The 20,595-nt window shown below is 41.7% G+C and overlaps 1 protein-coding gene across 1 annotated transcript in view; it reads left to right on the top strand.

Annotated features, from left to right (window-relative positions):
• Positions 1 to 20,595, top strand: part of LOC311006186 (ryanodine receptor 3) — a gene marked incomplete at both ends in the record, with an annotated part of 100,877 nt that overhangs the window by 33,831 nt on the left and 46,451 nt on the right. Inside the window, 15 exons of the mRNA XM_083998915.1 lie at positions 774 to 909; positions 3,520 to 3,615; positions 3,947 to 4,065; positions 5,407 to 5,540; positions 6,786 to 7,027; positions 7,304 to 7,496; positions 9,600 to 9,816; positions 9,897 to 10,001; positions 15,640 to 15,743; positions 16,957 to 17,040; positions 17,319 to 17,478; positions 18,649 to 18,796; positions 18,877 to 19,079; positions 19,795 to 19,969; positions 20,351 to 20,559. Of these exons, the coding sequence (XP_083855041.1) occupies positions 774 to 909; positions 3,520 to 3,615; positions 3,947 to 4,065; positions 5,407 to 5,540; positions 6,786 to 7,027; positions 7,304 to 7,496; positions 9,600 to 9,816; positions 9,897 to 10,001; positions 15,640 to 15,743; positions 16,957 to 17,040; positions 17,319 to 17,478; positions 18,649 to 18,796; positions 18,877 to 19,079; positions 19,795 to 19,969; positions 20,351 to 20,559 (2,325 nt within the window). The remainder of the gene's footprint in view (positions 1 to 773; positions 910 to 3,519; positions 3,616 to 3,946; positions 4,066 to 5,406; positions 5,541 to 6,785; positions 7,028 to 7,303; positions 7,497 to 9,599; positions 9,817 to 9,896; positions 10,002 to 15,639; positions 15,744 to 16,956; positions 17,041 to 17,318; positions 17,479 to 18,648; positions 18,797 to 18,876; positions 19,080 to 19,794; positions 19,970 to 20,350; positions 20,560 to 20,595) is intronic.

A 20,595-nucleotide genomic window follows, 5' to 3' on the forward strand; every position in this document is an offset into this window, starting at 1 on the left:
GGTGTTATAAGTTTTCCTGAGGCTGGCACAAGTGCACTGAAGCTTTCTGCTAAGCCTCTAAGACCTAAATTGCTTTCATCAATTACGAAATGTCAGCCGCCGTACTGGAGGGGGGGCTATGATGTCAACTATCCAAACTCTTCTTAACTCTAATAGGCTACAACAATGTGTCACCATAGCCTCAAGCCAACATGAATGTGAATTAGCTAAATTTAATGTATGTACTTTTTTTTTTTTTTTTTTACAAACATTAGCATAAAACATGGATGGTTTAATATTAGCAAAGTATGCAAATTTCAGCAGTTTAGTTCTCATCCTATTTACCTGCCTTTCTGTGCTAATACACCAAACGAGCACACCTCTGTCCCACCCCTAATATATTACATTTAGAAGGTCAATTTGTCACTGCAGACAGCTGACTCGTGATTTCTCCTGACATTATAAATCATCTGAAATTTCCATTTTGTCTTCTTAATGCTCTCCATTTAGCATATCTGATCACTATAGATATTTCTCCGTAGTATAAATCATCGTGACACGGCCACCAAATGAGACAGGAGGGAGCCATAGGGCTGCGTTCAGGATGGTCAGCTAATTTAATACTGCAGGAGAAGATTTTCGCCAAATTACGCTCTCATAGTAATAACAGCCTGTCGTCGATATCAGATGTATTTCAATGTTTAAAATGCATTTATTCCATAGTTATTTTACCCTCATGCGTATGTATGTGGATTTAATAATCAATCTATGGTGAATCATTGTGTTTTTCCAAGGGCATGCTGACTCTGGTGTCCAACTGTATTGACCGTCTGAACGTGTACAACAGCGCGGCCCACTTTGGGGAGTGTGCTGGGTCTGAGGCTGGAGCAGCCTGGAAAGATATTCTGAACCTGCTGTATGAGCTGCTGGGTAAGAAGCTCTTCTGCCTAACACACACACCCACACAACCACACACATATGTAGACACACACACACACACACAATTGAACCACTTCCCTACTATAATCAATCACAGAGACGAGAGTCGTCGTCTGAGGATAAAGTAGCTGCGAGCGCGGTGGCTCAGTGACGAACAACTGTGCTGACCTGGTATTTAACCGGCCATTTACAGACGCCTCGGAGTGGAGGATTGAATTCAGAGGCTGCCAGAATTGAAACAGCCCCAACAAATACACACAGACACACAACACACATGTGCACACACACCATAAACACCTCCCATCTCTAATACAGTACTCACAACAACCACAGTCTCTCATTCTTGCAGAAAAGACTTGATGGCACGTGGCCCGTTTCATACAAAAGAGCTTTCCAGTTTATGTGATGTGCTTCCAAAGCATCAACCCAATAAGATCAGTCGTCACACACCCTAACACACACATACCCACACAAATTTTGGCTTTTGGATCATTGTATGTCAGTTCTGATTACTGTCCGTGCTGTTTTCTCTTTTGTCCTTGCTTTACGTGTGTCTTCCTTAGGGGTGGTTAATTGGCCCAATTTTCCGATTCGATTCGATTACGATTATTGAAGTCTCGATTCGATTACAGACCGATTTTCGATTATTAACGATTATCGATTCGATTTTCGATTATTAATGATTATTGTTATGATTATTATCAGTCAGTTGCTGAATTATTATTAGCCTATTTTTATTTATTGAAAACCACAGATTAATTTTCTCTTTGTGCGTTGATTGCTTGTTGGCTCATTTTTTGATTCTTGGATTTTTTGTTACAATAAGTTACTTTAACTGATCATGGACCCTTTGTATTTTTGGAAGTGTCACAAAGGAGATTTAAATTAGTAAGTCTATTTTTTTGAAAGACAGATGCAACACATATTTTACTGTAGGCTTTAGATAATGTACACAGTTATAAAAACACAACACAACACACGTAACTAGTGATCAAATAATATTGCTCTGGAACAACCAGCTTGCACACATTTTACTTTAGCCTACTGTTATAAAAACAGAGCATGATGTGTAATTTCAACTTCAGTGATCAAATCATTGCTCTGGAGCAACCAGATTCTTATGGGGGAAGACCAGCTGGTCCACATGTTGTGACGTGTTAACAGCGCTAAAGCCAGAATTAAAACAGTTTTTAGCAGCTTTACTGCTATGGTTGTAGCAATGCTAATTTCTGTTAGCCCGTCTATGGTGTTTTACATTATACAGCGTTAGCATTAAGCTAGCGGACTTTATGCTTCAAAAGTAAGCTCACTGCTGTCTGTCCCATAGAAAAACATGACAGCGGCAGCCTAGTTTGGAACATGAACCACGTGACCGCGCTGGCGGCGACATCAAAAGCTGTCGCCCCTTAATTGTATCAGTGTCTCGCTCCGGCACCGTTAGCACCTTGTTAGCACCTTGTTAGCATCTACACACTTGCTTGCTGGCTCAGTTACACAGCCTCTTGTTATGACAGACAGACCGCTCCACCTTGTGGTTAAATCCTGTATGACATCCAGTAACAGGAGGACTCGCCTTTGTATTACAATTTGAAAAATATAAAAAAAAAAAAAAAAAAAAAAAAAAATGAATTTTTTTTTTTTTTTTAAATATAAATAATCGATTTTTGGAAAATTAATAATCGATTCATAATCGGTCATTTAATAATCGCGATTAATCGATTATCGATTTTTTTCACCACCCCTAGATAGCCCAATGTCATCCATCCTGCTTTTCCAAATTCACTTTACTTCCTTGCACAGCTAGCATATGTTCTGTCAAATACGGACATAGCTCACTAAAAAGACTTGGCATGTTTGTAGAAATAAAAAAGGAAAAATATACATATCTTTTTTTTTTGCTGTCTTCCTCTGTTTGAAATTCCTGCCGTCGTGTATCCGATGATTACAATGTTTGACTTGAATATTTCCACTTCACTTCATTTGTTATGGCATAAAAGGTGCATTTATGAGCAGAAGAAAACTGAGCAGGTGTGATTTTCCTCTTGTCATGTTTCCGCCTTTATGTAAAGTTTATCTCATTCAGCCACGCTGAAGCCCCTCTGCCCTCCGAGTGTGTCCTTCACACTCTTATTTACACTGATTTCACCTCCTGGCTCGTATTAGACTTCCAGCCACGTTCCTCTCTTCCCCCATTCCCTCCTCCACACACACCTGCTCCAGCGCAACGCTAAGTGGATTTGGGATGCCTCCCCTCCTTTCTTCCCCGTCTGTCTGTGTGACCCTGTCTTTTTTTTTTTTTTTCTAGGACATATGTGGGTGTGTTTGTGTCTTTTCTCCCCGTGTTGCGCTCCCTCTCTCTATCTGAGGCATCTTCCAAATTAATATGTATAAGGGTGTCAGAACCTCTCGCTTACCTTGGCTGTGAGTGTGCATTTAAGGTGTCCACCTTTGGGTGACATTGTTTTCGCTGTTGTGTAAGGAGTGAGATTTGGCAGTGCACTGAAGGGGATCCATCGGACAACTTTGAAGACAAACAAGCGACACTGTCATCTCTGCCACAAAATATTGAGTCGTGCGCAATTTTTCCCTTCTATCATGCAGCTGCGCTAATCCGAGGGAACAGGAACAACTGCACCCAGTTCTCGCACAACTTAGACTGGCTGGTGAGCAAGCTGGAGAGACTTGAGTCTTCCTCAGGTACAGTCATTATTATTCCCACACACACTGAGCCTTCGGTTAGACAGCAGCATTTGTGAGTTACACTGCACAAAGCTATCAAAATCCTTTGGTGACAATCCAGCTCTCCTCAGCGGGGACACTAGTCTTAAAAGATGTAAAAAAAAAAATGACAGTGTGTCCTTAAAAAAAAAAAGTAGGTTCTCCTGCTTTTTAAATGAATAGTAAGGAATGTACCAGCAGCACTGAGTGTTCCCTGTTGATCTACGTGGGTGTCTCTTTGACAAGTGTCCTCTGTTGTGTCTTCTCCTCTGCGGGTGCTAACTAATTGATGAATTTTGCGGTTATGCAGGCATCCTGGAAGTTCTGCACTGCATTCTAATCGAGAGCCCAGAGGCCCTCAACATCATCCAGAGAGGACACATTAGGTCCATCATATCGCTGCTCTACAAGCACGGACGCAACCACAAGGTGAGCAGCAAGTAGCGCTTCTTCAGTCAAGTGCTAATGTGGGGTTCCATCTCCACCGTGTGTATAATGAGATAGAGCTTCAAAGAGAAGGTTGTATAATTGAACCTAGTTGTAAATCAAGTAAATGGTGTCTGTGGGTGTGGGTGGAAAGTGGAACCACATACTGAGAATACAGAATTGCAATTTAGAATAAAATGATTTGAAAATATGTTAAATTTGCTTCTAGCTGAGCGACAGACAAGAAGATCTATACAAAGCACATGTCTGTAAAGTCAATATGTGGCTCTGGTATGTAGCTTAACTGTATGAAGACTGGAGACTGAGGGAAACATCTGACTATGCAAATGTAACAATATACTGTATCTGCAAACCAACACGTACATCATAGTCAAGACCAGTATCCTCCAGGGTCTCAGATAGTTCCTGGCTAATTGAATGGACTACACTTTAGTTTTGTGCATTGCGCTTAAGAAAGGCTGGTTGGTTGACTTTGTTAACTTCAACAGAGACAGTCTTGTCGATTCATCCTGTTTCTGGTGTTTAAGCTAAGGTAACCTACTGCTGGTCTCAGCTTCACTTCAGTCTGAAGCTGAACGCTTTTAGTCAAGCAAGAAAGCACACAACTGAAAGTGAAAGTGCATTGTGTCTCTTCGTCTTACATCCAGTCATCACCAACTCTTTCCTTGTTTGGCTAACCAAAACAGTTCACTGGAAGCACATTAATTACTGTTACAGTTCCCCTTGGGCCTGATTGTCACTGACTCATCTCTTTAGCTACCTGGGCTTACCTTCCTCCCGCAGCATGCAAACTTCTATCTCGGCAGGAGCTTCCTGGAGGTTTGGGCGCAGTGCATCCGCATCATGAATCAATCAGCTTAACAGTGAAATGAGATCACGAGCGGGCAGTGAGCCGGGCTGAGTCATAAATCAGCCCAAATGTATCATTTTGCCACAGAGGCAGGAGAAAAGGACCAATGATAAAGCGAAGGTGCTTTGGCCTGTCACCCTTGGCTGAGCTCCTCGGCCCATTTAATTCTACGGCTTTGTTAACCTAACATCAAAGGGATATTATTGGACATGTTTTTGCCCCCAATAAGCATCATAGAGCTATTATGCAGTGATTGCATGAAAAGAGGCTGACCCTAGAGCAGCAACCTGGACAGTGATTAGAGACAACGATAATTAGTCATTTCTTGAAAGGTATGGATTCATATGCACAGTTTAATAGGGAAAATCTGGTCAGTGGGTAATCAGTTATTGTGGTGGGAGGGAGGGTGGCGGTTGCTGTGGTCTTCCCCGTGTTATTGCTGCTCATTTTCTGCCTCCACTTTCCCTTTGCAGATCCTGGATGTGCTCTGTTCGCTGTGTGTGTGTAATGGTGTAGCTGTGCGAACCAATCAGAACCTTATCTGTGATCACTTGCTGCCCAAGAGGGATCTACTGCTGCAGACCCAGCTGGTCAATGACGTACAGAGGTTAGAAAGCCATACACGCACCATTCACCAATCTTTAAACATTGTTGTTTTTATATGTTTTTATATTTTTATATTTTTCTTTTTTTCCCCTCATTTAGGATTAATATTTAAAAAATCAAATGTTAAATGAAGGAAGTTAGGTTTAATTTCAAGAAATAACCACGTTACCAAATGACATTAAAACTTCAGGAATAAAATTGTTGCACCTCATACTCCAACTATAATTTCCAGTGGGTTAATTGATACTATATTTCTTAAATTTGTAAGTGTAGGGATGGTTTTATTATGTATTCTGACGGAAATCTGTGTTTTTCAGAGTTATTTATTGAGTAGAATTAACAAGAGCTAACTTAGCTGAAGTTGTTAGTTCATTAAACTTAATCTCATTGGCATAAAATATAGTAAATTTAAATGTGTTATTTTTGTCAAAGTCCAAATTTACATCTTAAACAGCTTTTGGGTCAGATTCGATCTGCACTGTTATTCCATTTTACCATCATTAACATTCCATATATTAATATATTAGGTTGAGTCAGCTATCCAACAGTTAGACCTGGGAAGTACTGGGTGTAAATATTTAAAAGCAACCGATTCCTATACTGTAGGTCAGGAGAACTAATATGTGTCGTTTGTAATTTAGTGATGTGCAAATCCCTCATGTAACAGCTAGGCTAAGTTTGAATTTGCAACCATGCACCTCCAGAGCACCAACCATTTTATTCTGTACCTTCACCATTCCTGTCTTTGGACCTCTTAATTAATTGTACAAGGTACATGTCTGAAAGTACAAGTCAAGTGTGGTCTCTGTACACTTAACAGCAGAGTCTGCAAATTAGAACGGGGCAGTATATTCTCAGCCATGACATCATGGTTCAGACAATGACGCACTGTATACTGAAACCACACTTTAAATCTCATGTTATTTCTTAATAACGTTCAACCTTTAGTCTTTCTACAATAAGAAGAAACATTTTTGTGAGGCAAAGATAATTTAACTCTGATTTTTATCTCAGATCTAATTAGACAGTAGCAGAAACTAATCTGCTTTGATCTGCCTTGTTTTAAGATATTACTTTTCAGGAACTTCCTGGACCAAATTCATTTGAAGCAAATTGAATGATTTTATCCTAAAGGCAGGCTTTTTTCATTAGTTTTAAGAGAAGTAAGGTATTACAAATAAAAATGAGAAGATCTTAAATTGCTCTGAGGGATGACTAACAAATGTATGTTTCACTTCATTATCAGCATGAGACCAAACATCTTCCTGGGGGTGAGCGAGGGCTCGGCTCAGTATAAGAAGTGGTACTATGAGCTGATGATAGACCAGGTGGACCATTTTGTGACCAGCGAGCCCTCCCACCTAAGAGTGGGTTGGGCCAACTCAAAAGGATACGCTCCCTACCCTGGAGGAGGAGAAGGCTGGGGAGGCAACGGAGTTGGAGATGACCTCTACTCCTTTGGTTTTGATGGACTCCACCTCTGGTCAGGTCAGTGCAAGGAGGAAAAGTCTGTTTTTCTGTTTGTGGAGCTGAGATCATAATAAGCTCATGCAATAAAAAATGGGTGGTAACCCTGGCTATAGCCGGGCTGTGTCTAGACAGAATCATTACCCTGCAGGGGCGATCTTCTTGCCCAGACTGTGTGTAACTGTGTGTACAAATCTGTCCTCTGTGTGTATTTCTGTGTGTGAAAGATGTGATACGTGCCAGCATCACTCACTGGGCCATATTTCACATAACTGTGTGTGTGTGTGTCATGAACAGGTCGTATTCCGCGGGCGGTTGCGTCCATGAACCAGCACATCCTGACCTCAGAGGATGTAGTGAGCTGTTGTCTGGACCTGGGAGCACCCAGCATCTCTTTCAGGATCAATGGACAGCCCGTCCAGGGCATGTTTGAAAATTTCAATACAGACGGCTTCTTCTTCCCCGTTGTCAGCTTCTCTGCAGGAGTCAAGTGAGTGTTTGTCATTCCTGTGTGGCTCCACTGAAACATACATTTATATTCTGTATATCACAAATATACAATACACAAATATATATATATATATATATATATATATATATATATATATATATATACTGTTTATATACCACATACTGTATGCATGTGCAACACACAACCACTGATTCTGATCCAAATGTATTAATCATCAAGACCTTCAAATTGGGCAGAGGTTAGATATGCTGGCTATATCTTTCTGTTGCCATGGTGACTGCAGATAGTGTGATTGACAAGACTCTAAAATGGAATTTCAGGCTCCAGCAGTTTTTCCCATGATTCCATGATTGACTCTTTGTAGAGCAAAGCAGCATTTTGCATTACAGCTTTCACTCTTTGAAACCCAGAGACACTTGACACCAAGAGACTAGTGTGATTTCATTTGGTCATGCCAAGCGCTCAAAGAGTGAATTCATTTCATACTGCCTTGAAAAATGGATTCTCCAAAAGTAATACCATACCTGATAGAGTTTGTGCAGTGGAAAGATAAGTTTCCTCTGAGGTGCTGCAGTAACATTCAAACATTCTGGAGAGTGCTCCGAGTTATTTCATCTTTGTCTGTTTGGGCTTTGTTTTCATTCATATGAGGAAGGAGAAGAGGATTCCAGTTGTGCATTACTATTCCCCGCTTACGAGTCAGGCATATTCTGTTCTACAAACTGTGCCGCGTTTAATGTCTTCATTGTTCTCCTACAGTATATATAATTTACAGAAAGCATTCACTGTAGCTAAATGTTCAAGAGCTGTTGAGTCTCCCTAACAAGTGTGTCCAAGTTCTCTCCAACAATAGGTTTTTCAATTTGGATGTGAAAGATGGTGCTCAGGTGTCATTCTGCTCTTCTTTTCTGCCCACCCTTTTCCCCTCCACCTTGCTATTTCCAACTCCCCTGTACTGCAGTGCTTATTGATATTATTGAACTGATGCCTACACGGCAGTCAGTTTCTCAGCTCCACATCACATCCTGACTCTGCTCTTGTTAACTGTTAACACCCAGCTGTCCTCATAAAACAAAAACAGATAGAAACTTAAATTACTCTGAGGCAAAGGGACATGAATAAGCAACTTAGATATTGCACATAAACAATATGACTTTTTTTGTAGTACACTTAGATGTACTGAATTACACAGTGGAAATATCCCAACTAGACATACAATTTAATTTATATAATTTATACAACTCACTTACACTTCATTACACAATTGACTAATCCAAGATGTAATAATTACAGACAACATTATCATTAAATTAGCTGGTCAACAGGCAATGTCACATGCAAGTTTGATACTAAGCCAGAGAAATTAGCAAGTTTTAATTAACACACCACTTTCTGTGGTTTGTCCTTAGATTCACAGGAAATGGAACAAGGACATTCACATTATTACACACTGCAGTTTGCTCACTTAACCAACAGCTGAACTCAGTGTCTTTCTCCCTTCTGCCTGTTTTTCACCCATGTCTTTGGATTTAGTTAGAGTTAACGCTCAGTGTTTCACATGGACAGCTCTACCACATACAGTAACAGCGTTAGTGTGGGCTGTGACAGCTCCCAGCTTGTACTCCAACCTGACCCAGTGAACAGGGTGAACATCTCTTTGGAGATGAACGTGCCAGAAAATGACAGCGGCACATCTTCACCCCTAAATAATTGAGGCACTGCAGTCAGAATGGGCCTCGTTGCGTCATCACTACTACTTGAGTAGCTATTTTGGGTGGTCTCAGGAGAGTCTCTTCACCGTGACGGCCTGAGAAGTTTTTTTTTTTCAGTCCCAGAGCTAAACCTGTCCCTGTTAGAGCAGAGGCTGGAATTGATTGAAGTGGATAAAGATGAGGAAAAGTAGTTATGTGTAGCTGCATGGTTGGTTTTCTTTTCACTGGCTGGTTCTTCTATTAATAGCTGTCTGATTATCGAATATAATTGAATATATTATTTATATACACACATACTCACACACAAACACACACACACCATTAATTAACTTTTTTGCTTCTGCATTTTTTGTGTGTAGAGTAGACTAACAAAACAAGGCAACAGGTGACCTATATCTTATCTTGTTAGGGTGCGTTTCCTTCTGGGTGGTCGACATGGAGATTTTAAGTTCCTGCCTCCATCAAGTTACGCTCCATGTTATGAGGCTTTGTTGCCAAAGGAGAAGATGAGGGTGGAGCCGGTGAAAGAGTACAAGAGGGATGTGGAGGGGGTCAGAGATCTGCTAGGCACCACCCATGTCATGTCACAGGCCTCCTTCATCCCCACACCTGTGGAAACCAGCCAGGTAAGCCAATAGGAGTGACGACTGATTATAGTTTAACCTTTTCATTCAGATGAATACTTTTTTACTCATTATTTCCTTAGATTGTGATGCCACCTCATTTGGAGAAGGTTCGGGACAAGCTGGCTGAGAACATTCATGAACTGTGGGGCATGAATAAGATTGAGCTGGGTTGGTCATACGGCAAGGTAAGAAATATACAGATTGTTCCTTTCATTTTATAATTCTCTTACAACAAGATCATCACTCTGGACCAAAATATAAAAAAAGCATAATCCATGCATTTTGCCATGTTTGTGGAGAAATATATACGGTGGCCGAGACGTGTCAGACAAATGCAAAAACCACAACACAAGGGCAAAAGCCAGCCTTAATCAGCCTTACTATCAACAACTTAGGTTAAATTCATCTGATCGACTAAAGTTAGCTAACGGAGCTAGAGTTAAAGCAGATATCAGTGGAATGTTTTTGTTAATATAAGTCCTAAATAGTCCTATTTTCCGTCAGCAATCACTTACATGAAGTATTTCAGCCTAAACACGAGTCTCTCCGTCACTCTGCTCTGCTGTAACCCGAGGAGAAAATTTTCCTTGTGGGATACAAGTGTTATCCAATGAGGAGAGAGAACGGCATGAAGGGCTGTGTGTGCAGCCAAGGGATGCGCGTGAATGTGGTGACGTAGCACGAGGACCAATTGATGCCTGACAAGGGCGGGGGCTGCTAACTCATGGTGCGTTCAAAGAAACTCGTACTTTGTGTTTTTCCTTCCTGTGAAGTCATACCAGTTCGATCTGGTACGAGTTCACGGGTCGGAAGTTACGAGTGGCCGTTATAGGGAACTTTCACAGACAACAGGATGGTAAAAACACGAGCTACGGGTTACCTGGAACGCTACCAAGTCGTAGTTGTGACTTGAAGCTGTAACTTACGGTTTCAAAAGCCTGCCTTGAACGCAGCATTAGCCGAAACGGCCGTGAAGCTGATATCTGCTTTAATGCTAACATCACTACTCACTGCACAGCTACCTGCATAACATAAGGTTATCCAACGTAAGACGACACAGTACGACAATAGACAACATGGACTATTCCTGACAGTCATATAGTCATCATAGTTAACGTTAGCTAGCGCAAATTTCACTTCATTTTCAAGTAGGCAAGAACATTTCAAGTGACGTTACCTTCAATTGTTTAATGTAACATAATAACATCTGTTTCCGTTCACTCCCGTTGTGTGGCTTTTGTCATGTTACGGCTTTTGTCGTTGTGTTGTGGCTTTTGCATTTGTCTGAGACGTCTCTGCCACTGAAGAAATAAACATCAGTTACATATTTTCTTAAAAACCAGCTTGAAATTACGGAAGCGCATTGCATTCACTTGATAAAATAAAATTTAGACACCTTATCTCGTAATTACGAGATCTTTTCTCGTAATTACGAGATCCTGATGTCGTAATTACGAGATCTTTTCTCATAATTATGAGATCCTGATGTCGTAATTACGAGATCTTTTCTCGTAATTACGAGATCCTGATGTCGTAATTACGAGATCTTTTCTCATAATTATGAGATCCTGATGTCGTAATTACGAGATCTTTTCTCGTAATTATGAGATCCTGATCTCGTAATTATGAGATAGAGCAGTGATTCTCAAACTGTGGTACGCGTACCACTAGTGGTACGTGGGCTCCCCTAGGTGGTACGCAAAAGACTCACTGAATTAAACATAAATAAAATAAAATAAATTTCAGATGCACCAAAAATTGGGCAACCACATATTTTCGGCCGAAAATGACCAAAAATGCATTTGCAGGATGTTGTGATGATACCATAGAAGTGATAGAATAGAGAAATACAAGCAAAAACCTGCCGAAAATGCCGACATCATTATCAGCAAAGGAGTCCAGGCACCGCTCCGACCACACGTGTATCTGTTTACCTGTTAGCTCCGTTAGCTCTGTAGCTCCGTTAGCGCTGTTAGCTCCGTAGCTCGGCTACAGTCCAACTGGAGCGGCCCGTTTATAAAATGAAATGAACAGCGCTTCAAATAACCTGCGTACTTGTGCACTGCGTACGTGTGTCTCTGATGTTAAAGTTTAGTGTTACTTCTCAGAGTTTTATTTTTACGATCGGGGGTCATATAAACATGACGTACTGCTAATCTTTTCCGGCCAGTCGTCATGGAAACATGACGCTCTGTCAGTGGTGTGGCTTTTGGACCTGAGTGAAAACAAACGTGTGTATGAGCTGAAAAATGAAACATTGTATACCGCCATTATAATTATTAATTATGAATTATTATTATTAGGAAAGACTGGGGATGGTTGTAACAGCATCCCTTTCACCAATAAGGGATAACATTAGAGTTTTGTGCTCAATATCACCCACTCCCTCCCTGACATTGCATGTGAATTTACATGGCTGTGTCAGTAAGTGTGTAGTAGCCTATGGTAGGAGCCCAAAAACATTTTTTAGGTCAGAAACTAATATTTTGGACCAAACCTAAATTTTGACTAGTAGCCTACCGTTTAAGTTTAAATTAGGTAACTTGTAAAAGATGAAAGAGCAGGTTCTTGGGTGAAATATGAGTCATTTCAATATGATCTTTGTTAGGATACATGTTAGATACCCCCCCCCCCCCCACGCGTGGTGGTACTTGGAGAGGCAAGTTTTTTCTGGGGTGGTACTTGGTGTAAAAAGTTTGAGAACCACTGAGATAGAGAAAAAGGAATGTCTATAAGTCCGCTCTTGTCTTGATCAGAATCAATGGTCCATGCTACTACAGTGGATAGAGCAGTTACCTCTCACACGGGAGACTGAGGATCGAATCCCATGGTGGGGCTTATCGTGTACATGATGTTTTTTAATTCGGAAACAATTATTCTGAATTAAATAGTTTGAAATTAAAATATTCTCCTTCGAGTTTACATGGAAATAATAATTCAGAATTGGGGTTAACATGGAAAACACATTAAATCGCCTTTATTTAATTCTGCTTAACGTCTGGGGGTCGGGAAGCGTTCTGATTGGACAGGGGGTACACGTGTTACGTGTTTACGTCTACCGGAAGAAAACAAACTCCATTCTCAGTGTGTGAAGTGAACTGAGCTGCGGCCGCGAGCCGCTCCGCTGCTCCTGAACCTGAAAGTTTCTCCTCTTAACTGCCAGGATGGCCTTCCCTGGGTGGGGAAGGCGAAGCTCACTGATCGCCTCCACCGCCTGGCCGCCCCCAGCGGCGGCGGTGCCGGGCTCACACACCCTCACTGCCAGGATCGCCTTCCCCGGGTGTGAGCCCGGCCGCCGCCGCTGCTCCGGCGGTGATCCTGGCAGTGAGCTTCGCCTTCCCCTCCGGAGCAGCAGCAGCAGCAGCAGCAGCAGCAGCAGCAGCAGCAGCAGCAGCAGCGGCGGCCGGGCACCGGGGTCTGTGAAGCAGGTTCATGAAGCCTGGTTGTCCCGACATGACTCACTCACAACACTGCGGCTGTCACGTTATGTTGTGTGTCTTGTAGCCTACTTTTCGGCTACAAGACACACAACATAACGTTACAGTGTTGTGAGTTGAGTCATGTCGGGACAACCAGGCTTCATGAACCCGCTCCACAGACCCCGGTGCCCGGCCGCCACTAGAGCAGCGGCGGCGGCCAGGCACCGGGGTCTTTGGTGTGTATGAACGGCACAATCGGTTACGTGGGCCGGTGTGTCCCCCGCTGTCTAATAATGTAGGCTACAGTGGCCTAATATACAAAACGAGAACGATGTGCTCCACCCAGGATTCGATCCTCGGTTTCCTGTACGGGTAGCAACTGCTCTAACCACTGCACCACCATAGCATTCATCTATTAAGATAACAAGAGCGGATTTATAGACATTTCCTTTTTCTTTATCGATCTCGTAATTACGACATCAGGATCTCATAATTACGAGAAAAGATCTCGTAATTACGAGATAAGGTGTCTAAATTTTATTTTATCAAGTGAATGCAATGCGCTTCCGTATGAAATGCATTAGTCAGTAGTAGTGTTAGAACTTAACCATCAAAAAAGCCTGTACGTCATCTTGCTTTCTCTTTTATAATTTGCGGTTCACACCAAAAAGAGGGTAAGTGGAAAGAAACGCTCATTCTCTATTTTTGATGCTTTTCATACCACTCATTTAGATGCCTCATTCCAGTTTGTTTGTAGGTAGCAGAGTCATTGTGTTTGTGTTTTAGTATACAGTAAGTCATGAATTACAAAAGTATTGTTTCAACCCAAGGGCAGAACAGGATGTTTTGGCAATTTTGGCCACAGCAATAAACCAAGAGGAAAACCTGTGTTTTAAGTGTCTGTCTCTGTTTTCCTCTTTTGAGAGATATGCCATGGGATGTCTAACTGATTCTTTAAAGACCTAACCTAGGTTACCCTACCATTAAAATTCAAAACACAGGGTGAGAGTCTGCTGTCTCTTAGCTGGGACCAGCTACAATCAGTCTGTGTACTAATTACAGCACCGCAGGAGATTGTTAGCTTACTTAGCTAAGCACAGGGAAACCTCTAGCCGGGCTCCGTTCAAAGTTCAAAAGGCTCCAAGAAGTTTCAGGTTGTGTGTGGAAAGTGTGTGAACTAATAAGCGTCAGAGGTGTTGCACAGAGCCAGGCTAGCCATTTCACTCGTTACAGTCTTTATGCTAAGTCAAGCTAATTGTCTTCCTGGTGCAAAAATGGTCTTGCATTTCTCAATATAATCTTGAAAAGACTTGAGGCTTTCTTGGTTTATTGTTTATAAGCTAAAGGTTAAAGCCAAGTGACCTGTTCTGCCCACAAAGGAACAGATAATAACACAAACAACAAGGAACACAGCTCTTATGTCTATAATACAAACATATATTTGAGAGTCCTTCCTCCATTACACTGCCACTGCCAGGCAATCACTGCCAGATTTTATACAGGCCCGTACTTCGGCCAGCACAACAGCAGAATCCTTAATTTAGCATGAAGCTATCTGTAAAGTGAGAGACCTGTTTAATAAATGGGAATATCTACATTAAATGTAATTGTGAAGAAGTTTTCTTTACTTAAGCTGAGGGGGTTAGAGCACTAACAATGTGTCAAACAGTCATAAAAATTGTCAAGAGCCAGCCGAGATGCATGTACTGTTGAGATGTAATAGTGGACGTTTATTTGGTGCTCTGTGCTTTGTGTTTAATTACAGCAGCATTCACTGTAGATGTCCCATGGCAGAGGGAACAAACAAAGTATTGTCTGTTATTTAGTCCTGGTTGCATATAAATACCTTTTTTCATTTGTTGTTTGTTCCACAAATATAATTCTGTAAGAGAAAGACCTGCCAGAGAAGCGATTTCCCATTGAGTTCTTGTACTATTCACAAAAGAGCTGGCTGGTGTTCATTGGACCCACACACACAGCTGCATATCTGTACATAGCCCTGCATGTTTTCTTGGTAAACATCCACCATTGCCATGCCGCCTCCTCTGCGCAGCATTGCCAAGGGATTATTTGCCATAAAGTGCAGCCTCAAGAGAGGCATTACACCTCTCACTTGGTATTCCAGTTGTGCACCTTTCTATCTCCTCCAAGAAAACATGCCCCCTTGTTCCTCTTTCATAACATGTTCACTAGAGTAGACTGTCTTATCACTGCAACCAGTAGCACCTCGTATTCCCGTTTCCTTGTTAGTTCACAGTGACACAAGGCTGTGAATTTCATATGCATATATAGAGTAAACCTTCCTACATGGTGTACATAATAATGGAGCTATTGAAGATACATTGCTGAGGTCCGCAGAGGAAAGTTGAAATATAGTTTTTGTGATTTTTTCCTCTTCTCACAGATAAGGGATGATAATAAGCGGCAGCATCCATGCCTAGTGGATTTCTCCAAGCTGCCAGAAACGGAAAAGAACTACAATCTGCAGATGTCAACAGAAACTCTGAAGTATGTTGAGTGTTGTCAATTGATTTTCTTCACCATCCCTATTTTTGTGTTTGATGAGAAGAAGAAAGAGTGTGGGAAGGAGGCAGACAGATTAATTACAGACAAGATGTTTTGTTTGATTTAAACTGATATTTATGGGCATTATATAAGAATATTGCATTCATGATTAGAGGTAGATATAAACCATAGTGAAGAATAGGTCATTGAGCTCAAATGGAAAATGGATGTATTGTATGTTGCAGAGGGAAGAGAAGAGGGGCGCTTTACGTAAGCGTAGTAGCAGACTTTAGTTGGTTGCCTGAACTAACTTGCAGGTTTTCCTTTTTCTTCCATGTCAGAACAGTGAACATATAACTACTCTATGTGTTAGCACTGTTTGTTTAAGTCAGAAATAGTGAAATAAATTAAACATCTTATCTAATTTCAGTGTGACAGTATCATACTCTACATTTGTGGAGTCTTTTTTGCTCATCGTTCAGCCGAGGTTGTTGCTGAGCCAGAAGAGTAATTATAATTGAACATTTATGCTTCCAGATATACTAATTCATTTCTGCTTGGCCATTATTACAATTCAGTGTGTACTAATTATAATGTAGCACATGCCACACAAGATCATTTTGATGTGATGTGGATGTTCTCTTCCCCCATCTGTGAGTATGTATCTCTCATTAGTCGCATAAACCTTGTATTTGTAGGATATTCCCATTTTCCATTTTGCTGTTGCTGAACAAGCCTTACTTGTAGCCTGCTGATCCTGTTCCACTTGTCAGCACTCAACAACATTTCATTGTGCCCATAACAATCCCAGTGAGACCTATTAAAAGTGCTTTACAATAAATGCTTTTTAAATGATAAAGGAGAAACGTTGAGGTTTGCCGTGATTAATCCTGATCTGCAGCAGTGGGAGACTCATCTGATGGGTTTCTGAGTGACATCAAACTCATTTTTACTGTCACTTTGTCCTCTCACAAGGTGTGAAGAAAATTTGTCAAAAGCACTTCACATCCAGCACATTTCCTCTGGTGTTTCTAATGGCCTTTCTCTCCTGACAGATTAGGACATGCGCAATTTCACCTATCACAGTTCGGTCTGAACACTCCCAACCACTCAGCTACTGTTGGATCTACATGTACTGTCAGATGAGAAGTGAGGTCAAGGTGTGGATTAAGCACAGTCTGAGCTTGAGCTGTATGTTGTGTTTGTTCCCCCACAGGACCCTGCTGGCACTGGGCTGTCGTGTAGTTCATGTGAATCCAAATGCTGAGGACTCCCTCAAAAAGATAAAACTCCCTAAGAAGTAAGAGTGGATGCGCTTATATTTACTGGATGCATGTAAACGTAGCCCAGATCAGCCATGTAGATTGTAACCATCTGTTGAAACATACGTATAAAACATCCAACTATTAAAAATCAAAGGGTGTGTAAACTCAAGCATTTTAGATATATTATCATATTACTAATTGTTACCATTTTAGTTACATTACTGCCAACATACTGTGTGAGCTACTGTAAAGATCTATCATGAAAATATGGATGTAGGTAAACTAATCCAGGTGGATTTATCTTGTATTACAGCTACATGATGTCCAATGGCTATAAACCGTCTCCTCTGGACCTGTCTGACATAAAACTGACTCCAGGTCAGGAGCTGTTAGTGGACAAACTGGCAGAGAACGCGCACAATGTGTGGGCCAAGGACCGTATCAAACAGGGATGGACCTACGGCATCCAGCAGGTACGCTGGCTAGTGTATTCATGTGCAGCATGTTTAAACCAAAACAGTTATTTTGGTGAAGAATGAAGCTTTTCATTAAAGGCTGTTAAGGAAACAAGCATATTTGTTTTGTGCCTGTGAAGAAAACGGTGGGAATATTTTAATTTCATCTTCTGTCTCCAGCATCGCTTCTTATTTTCAATGTGCACAGTTTCTCTCTCATGGTTCATTAATTTACCTCCCACACAGTCTATACCAGTGCCCATGTCACACAGTTTGTTTAGTCTGACATTTCCCAGCGATAAGTCATCATTCGAATCACAGTGAGATACTCTACAGTAAAGGGCAACAAACCCCAGAACATATTACACAGAGCGTACTCAGGACGGGGTGTCCCCTCTCATCTGTTGACCAAACAAACGTGAAAACTGCAGGGACTGGGGCTGGTCAGGTTTCTTGGTGTATTGTTGCTAATGTTGCCATGAAATTGGATATGACATATTTTCCTGGAATGAAAAATATTGCACTGCTTCACCCCCATTATTTTTTCATTTCAGCGTGAAATAGATGTTTTCAAAACTAAACAAGTTTATGACACCATCTTAAACAATCCTAGCGTCATTGGTATTGGGAAAAATGAGGGTGATACATTTTACCACATAGAAAATACTTAAGTCATGTATGTGTAACCTATGTTTGTACAGTACCTGCTGTCAAAGAAAAGGAACCCACAAAATAGTTAATGTTAAGACTTGATTTGAGTTTTTAACTGTCTCTATAGTTTAATATTTAAACATAATTGACATTATCTTGCTGATGTTGGTCCGTGACCTCTTCACACTTTGTAGATCCACGGTCATAGTTGACAACACAACACCAAACTCTTGTCACTATGTTTTCACTGAAGCCGTAGTAAAGTAGTAAAAATAGTAGAAGCCTCAGTAAAAATAGTAGAAACTAAACAAACTGCCTGCAACCTTAGTAAGCAATGCAGGATTTCAAATGAACCGCCAGTAGTATTAATATGATCTATATGTTTTTAAATTGGCCACTTGACTCCTCAGTTACTGGGATTGACAGCACAGTCAACTCCCTTGAGTCGCAGTTCATGACCTACGCAGAGATAGTTACAGTAGGGGGATGGGTTTGGTGTATAAAATCTTCTTGAACTGCCTCCCCTCCCCACTGCAGGATCTGAAGAGTAAGCGTAACCCTCGCCTGGTTCCCTACGTTCTGCTGGATGAACGCACCAAGAAGTCGAACAGGGACAGCCTGCGGGAGGCTATCCGCACCCTGATTGGCTACGGATACAACATCGAGCCCTCAGACCAGGAAGGCGGTGAGTTTGACTCATTCATAATCGGTTTCCTGGTTTACAATCTACAATCTGACAGTGTGACCACTCTCTCCACGCTGTAGGACAAGTGGCTGAGCGGCTCAGCATCGACAAAGTCCGTTTCTTCAGAGTGGAGAGGACGTACGCTGTGACGACTGGGAAGTGGTACTTTGAATTTGAGGCTGTGACGGGAGGAGACATGAGAGTGGGCTGGGCCAGACCTGGATGTAAGCCAGATGTGGAACTTGGCACAGATGAGCTTGCCTTCGTCTTTGATGGATACAGGGTAAGCTTTATTCAATTTAACCTAACACATATCTTAATTGCATTGCGTTACACTGCACTACACCATGGTGAAAATGTCCTCAGAACTCCAGGGGGGTGCAGGGTTGGTGGAAGAAATGCTTTCTTAATACCATCAGACTTACTTGTCTTATGCCTTTACTTAAAAGAGATTTAGATTTTTACCTTAATTACACAGCTTCCGAGTACTTGTGATGGTGAAAGGACTTGTTATGGGGAGAATGGAGGCTCTCTGCCTTAACCCTAACCCTCTTGGCCGAAAACCAAAATTGTAAGATCAGCGCCATCGACCCGCTGTCCGAGATCTCGTCTTGCGAGAAACATGGACTACTTTACTACGACACAAACATCCTGTAATTCATAAACTCTTGTTAATGTTACCCACCTCGGTAGACATCACTCCATGGATTGCCTTCTCGCTGGCTTTGTTGAAAACAAATGCTGAATCCGAGCAGCTCAGAGAAAGTACACAGACAGTTTGTATGCAGTAGTTATGGAGTTTTTTTTATTGATTGAAACTTTCAATAGTGACCCACTGGGGTCCAATATCATATTAAAAGCCCCTGAAAAGAGCATAATAGCGTACAGTAAATATACTTGGTTTCAAAACAGTAATATAAAGGTCAGTTTTTGTGTTGCATATGCTGTAGTTTATTTTGATTATTTTGAATGTCTTGTGTATGTTTTTATGTTCACAGGGCCATTGTCTGAACATGGGCAGCCGTTTGTTCGGGCGGTGCTGGCATGCTGGGGATGTGGTGGGCTGTATGATCAACATGGAGGACAAATCCATGATCTTCACCCTTAATGGAGAGATCCTCATCACCACTAAGGGCTCAGAACTCTGCTTCACAGACTTTGAAACTGAGGATGGTGAGAAAGTGTGTGTGTGTGTGTGTGTAAATGTGGATAGGATGTGTGCAGATACAGAAGCTGAAGGTTGAATGTCCGACTGATAAGGTGATTAAAGAGAAAGAGTTGCTGGTCCTGTGTCTTTCGATCTCCTCCACTCATGTTTTAATGAAGCCCTCACATGCAGAGCAGGGGGCATTAACCTGGAATGACCATGCTGGGCACATAAGTGAAAATTAAGTGGCTCCCTGTAACAAAATCACCCTTATTTAACGTGACACTTGTAAATTGCCTTTTTGCAAAAGCTGGATTGATTTTTCCTCCCCTCCTGCTGTCTGTGTTCTCAGAGGCTTTCTGCTCTCTCTCCTCCTCCCTGCTTTCCTTCCTCTGGCTGTCCTTCAGGATTCATTCCGGTGTGTAGTCTCGGCCTGGCTCAGGTGGGTCGTATGAATCTGGGGAAAGATGCTAGCACCTTCAAGTACTACACCATGTGCGGCCTTCAGGAAGGGTTTGAGCCCTACGCGGTCAACATGAACAGAGAGGTCACCATGTGGTTTAGCAAGCGTCTGCCTACTTTTGTCAATGTGCCGAAGGACCACAACCACATTGCAGTAAGAAAAGAGACAGAGAAATACTCTTTAGTGACG

Source organism: Trachurus trachurus (genome assembly GCF_905171665.1).
Source record: "Trachurus trachurus genome assembly, chromosome: 22".
In the NCBI taxonomy this organism is placed as follows: domain Eukaryota; kingdom Metazoa; phylum Chordata; class Actinopteri; order Carangiformes; family Carangidae; genus Trachurus; species Trachurus trachurus.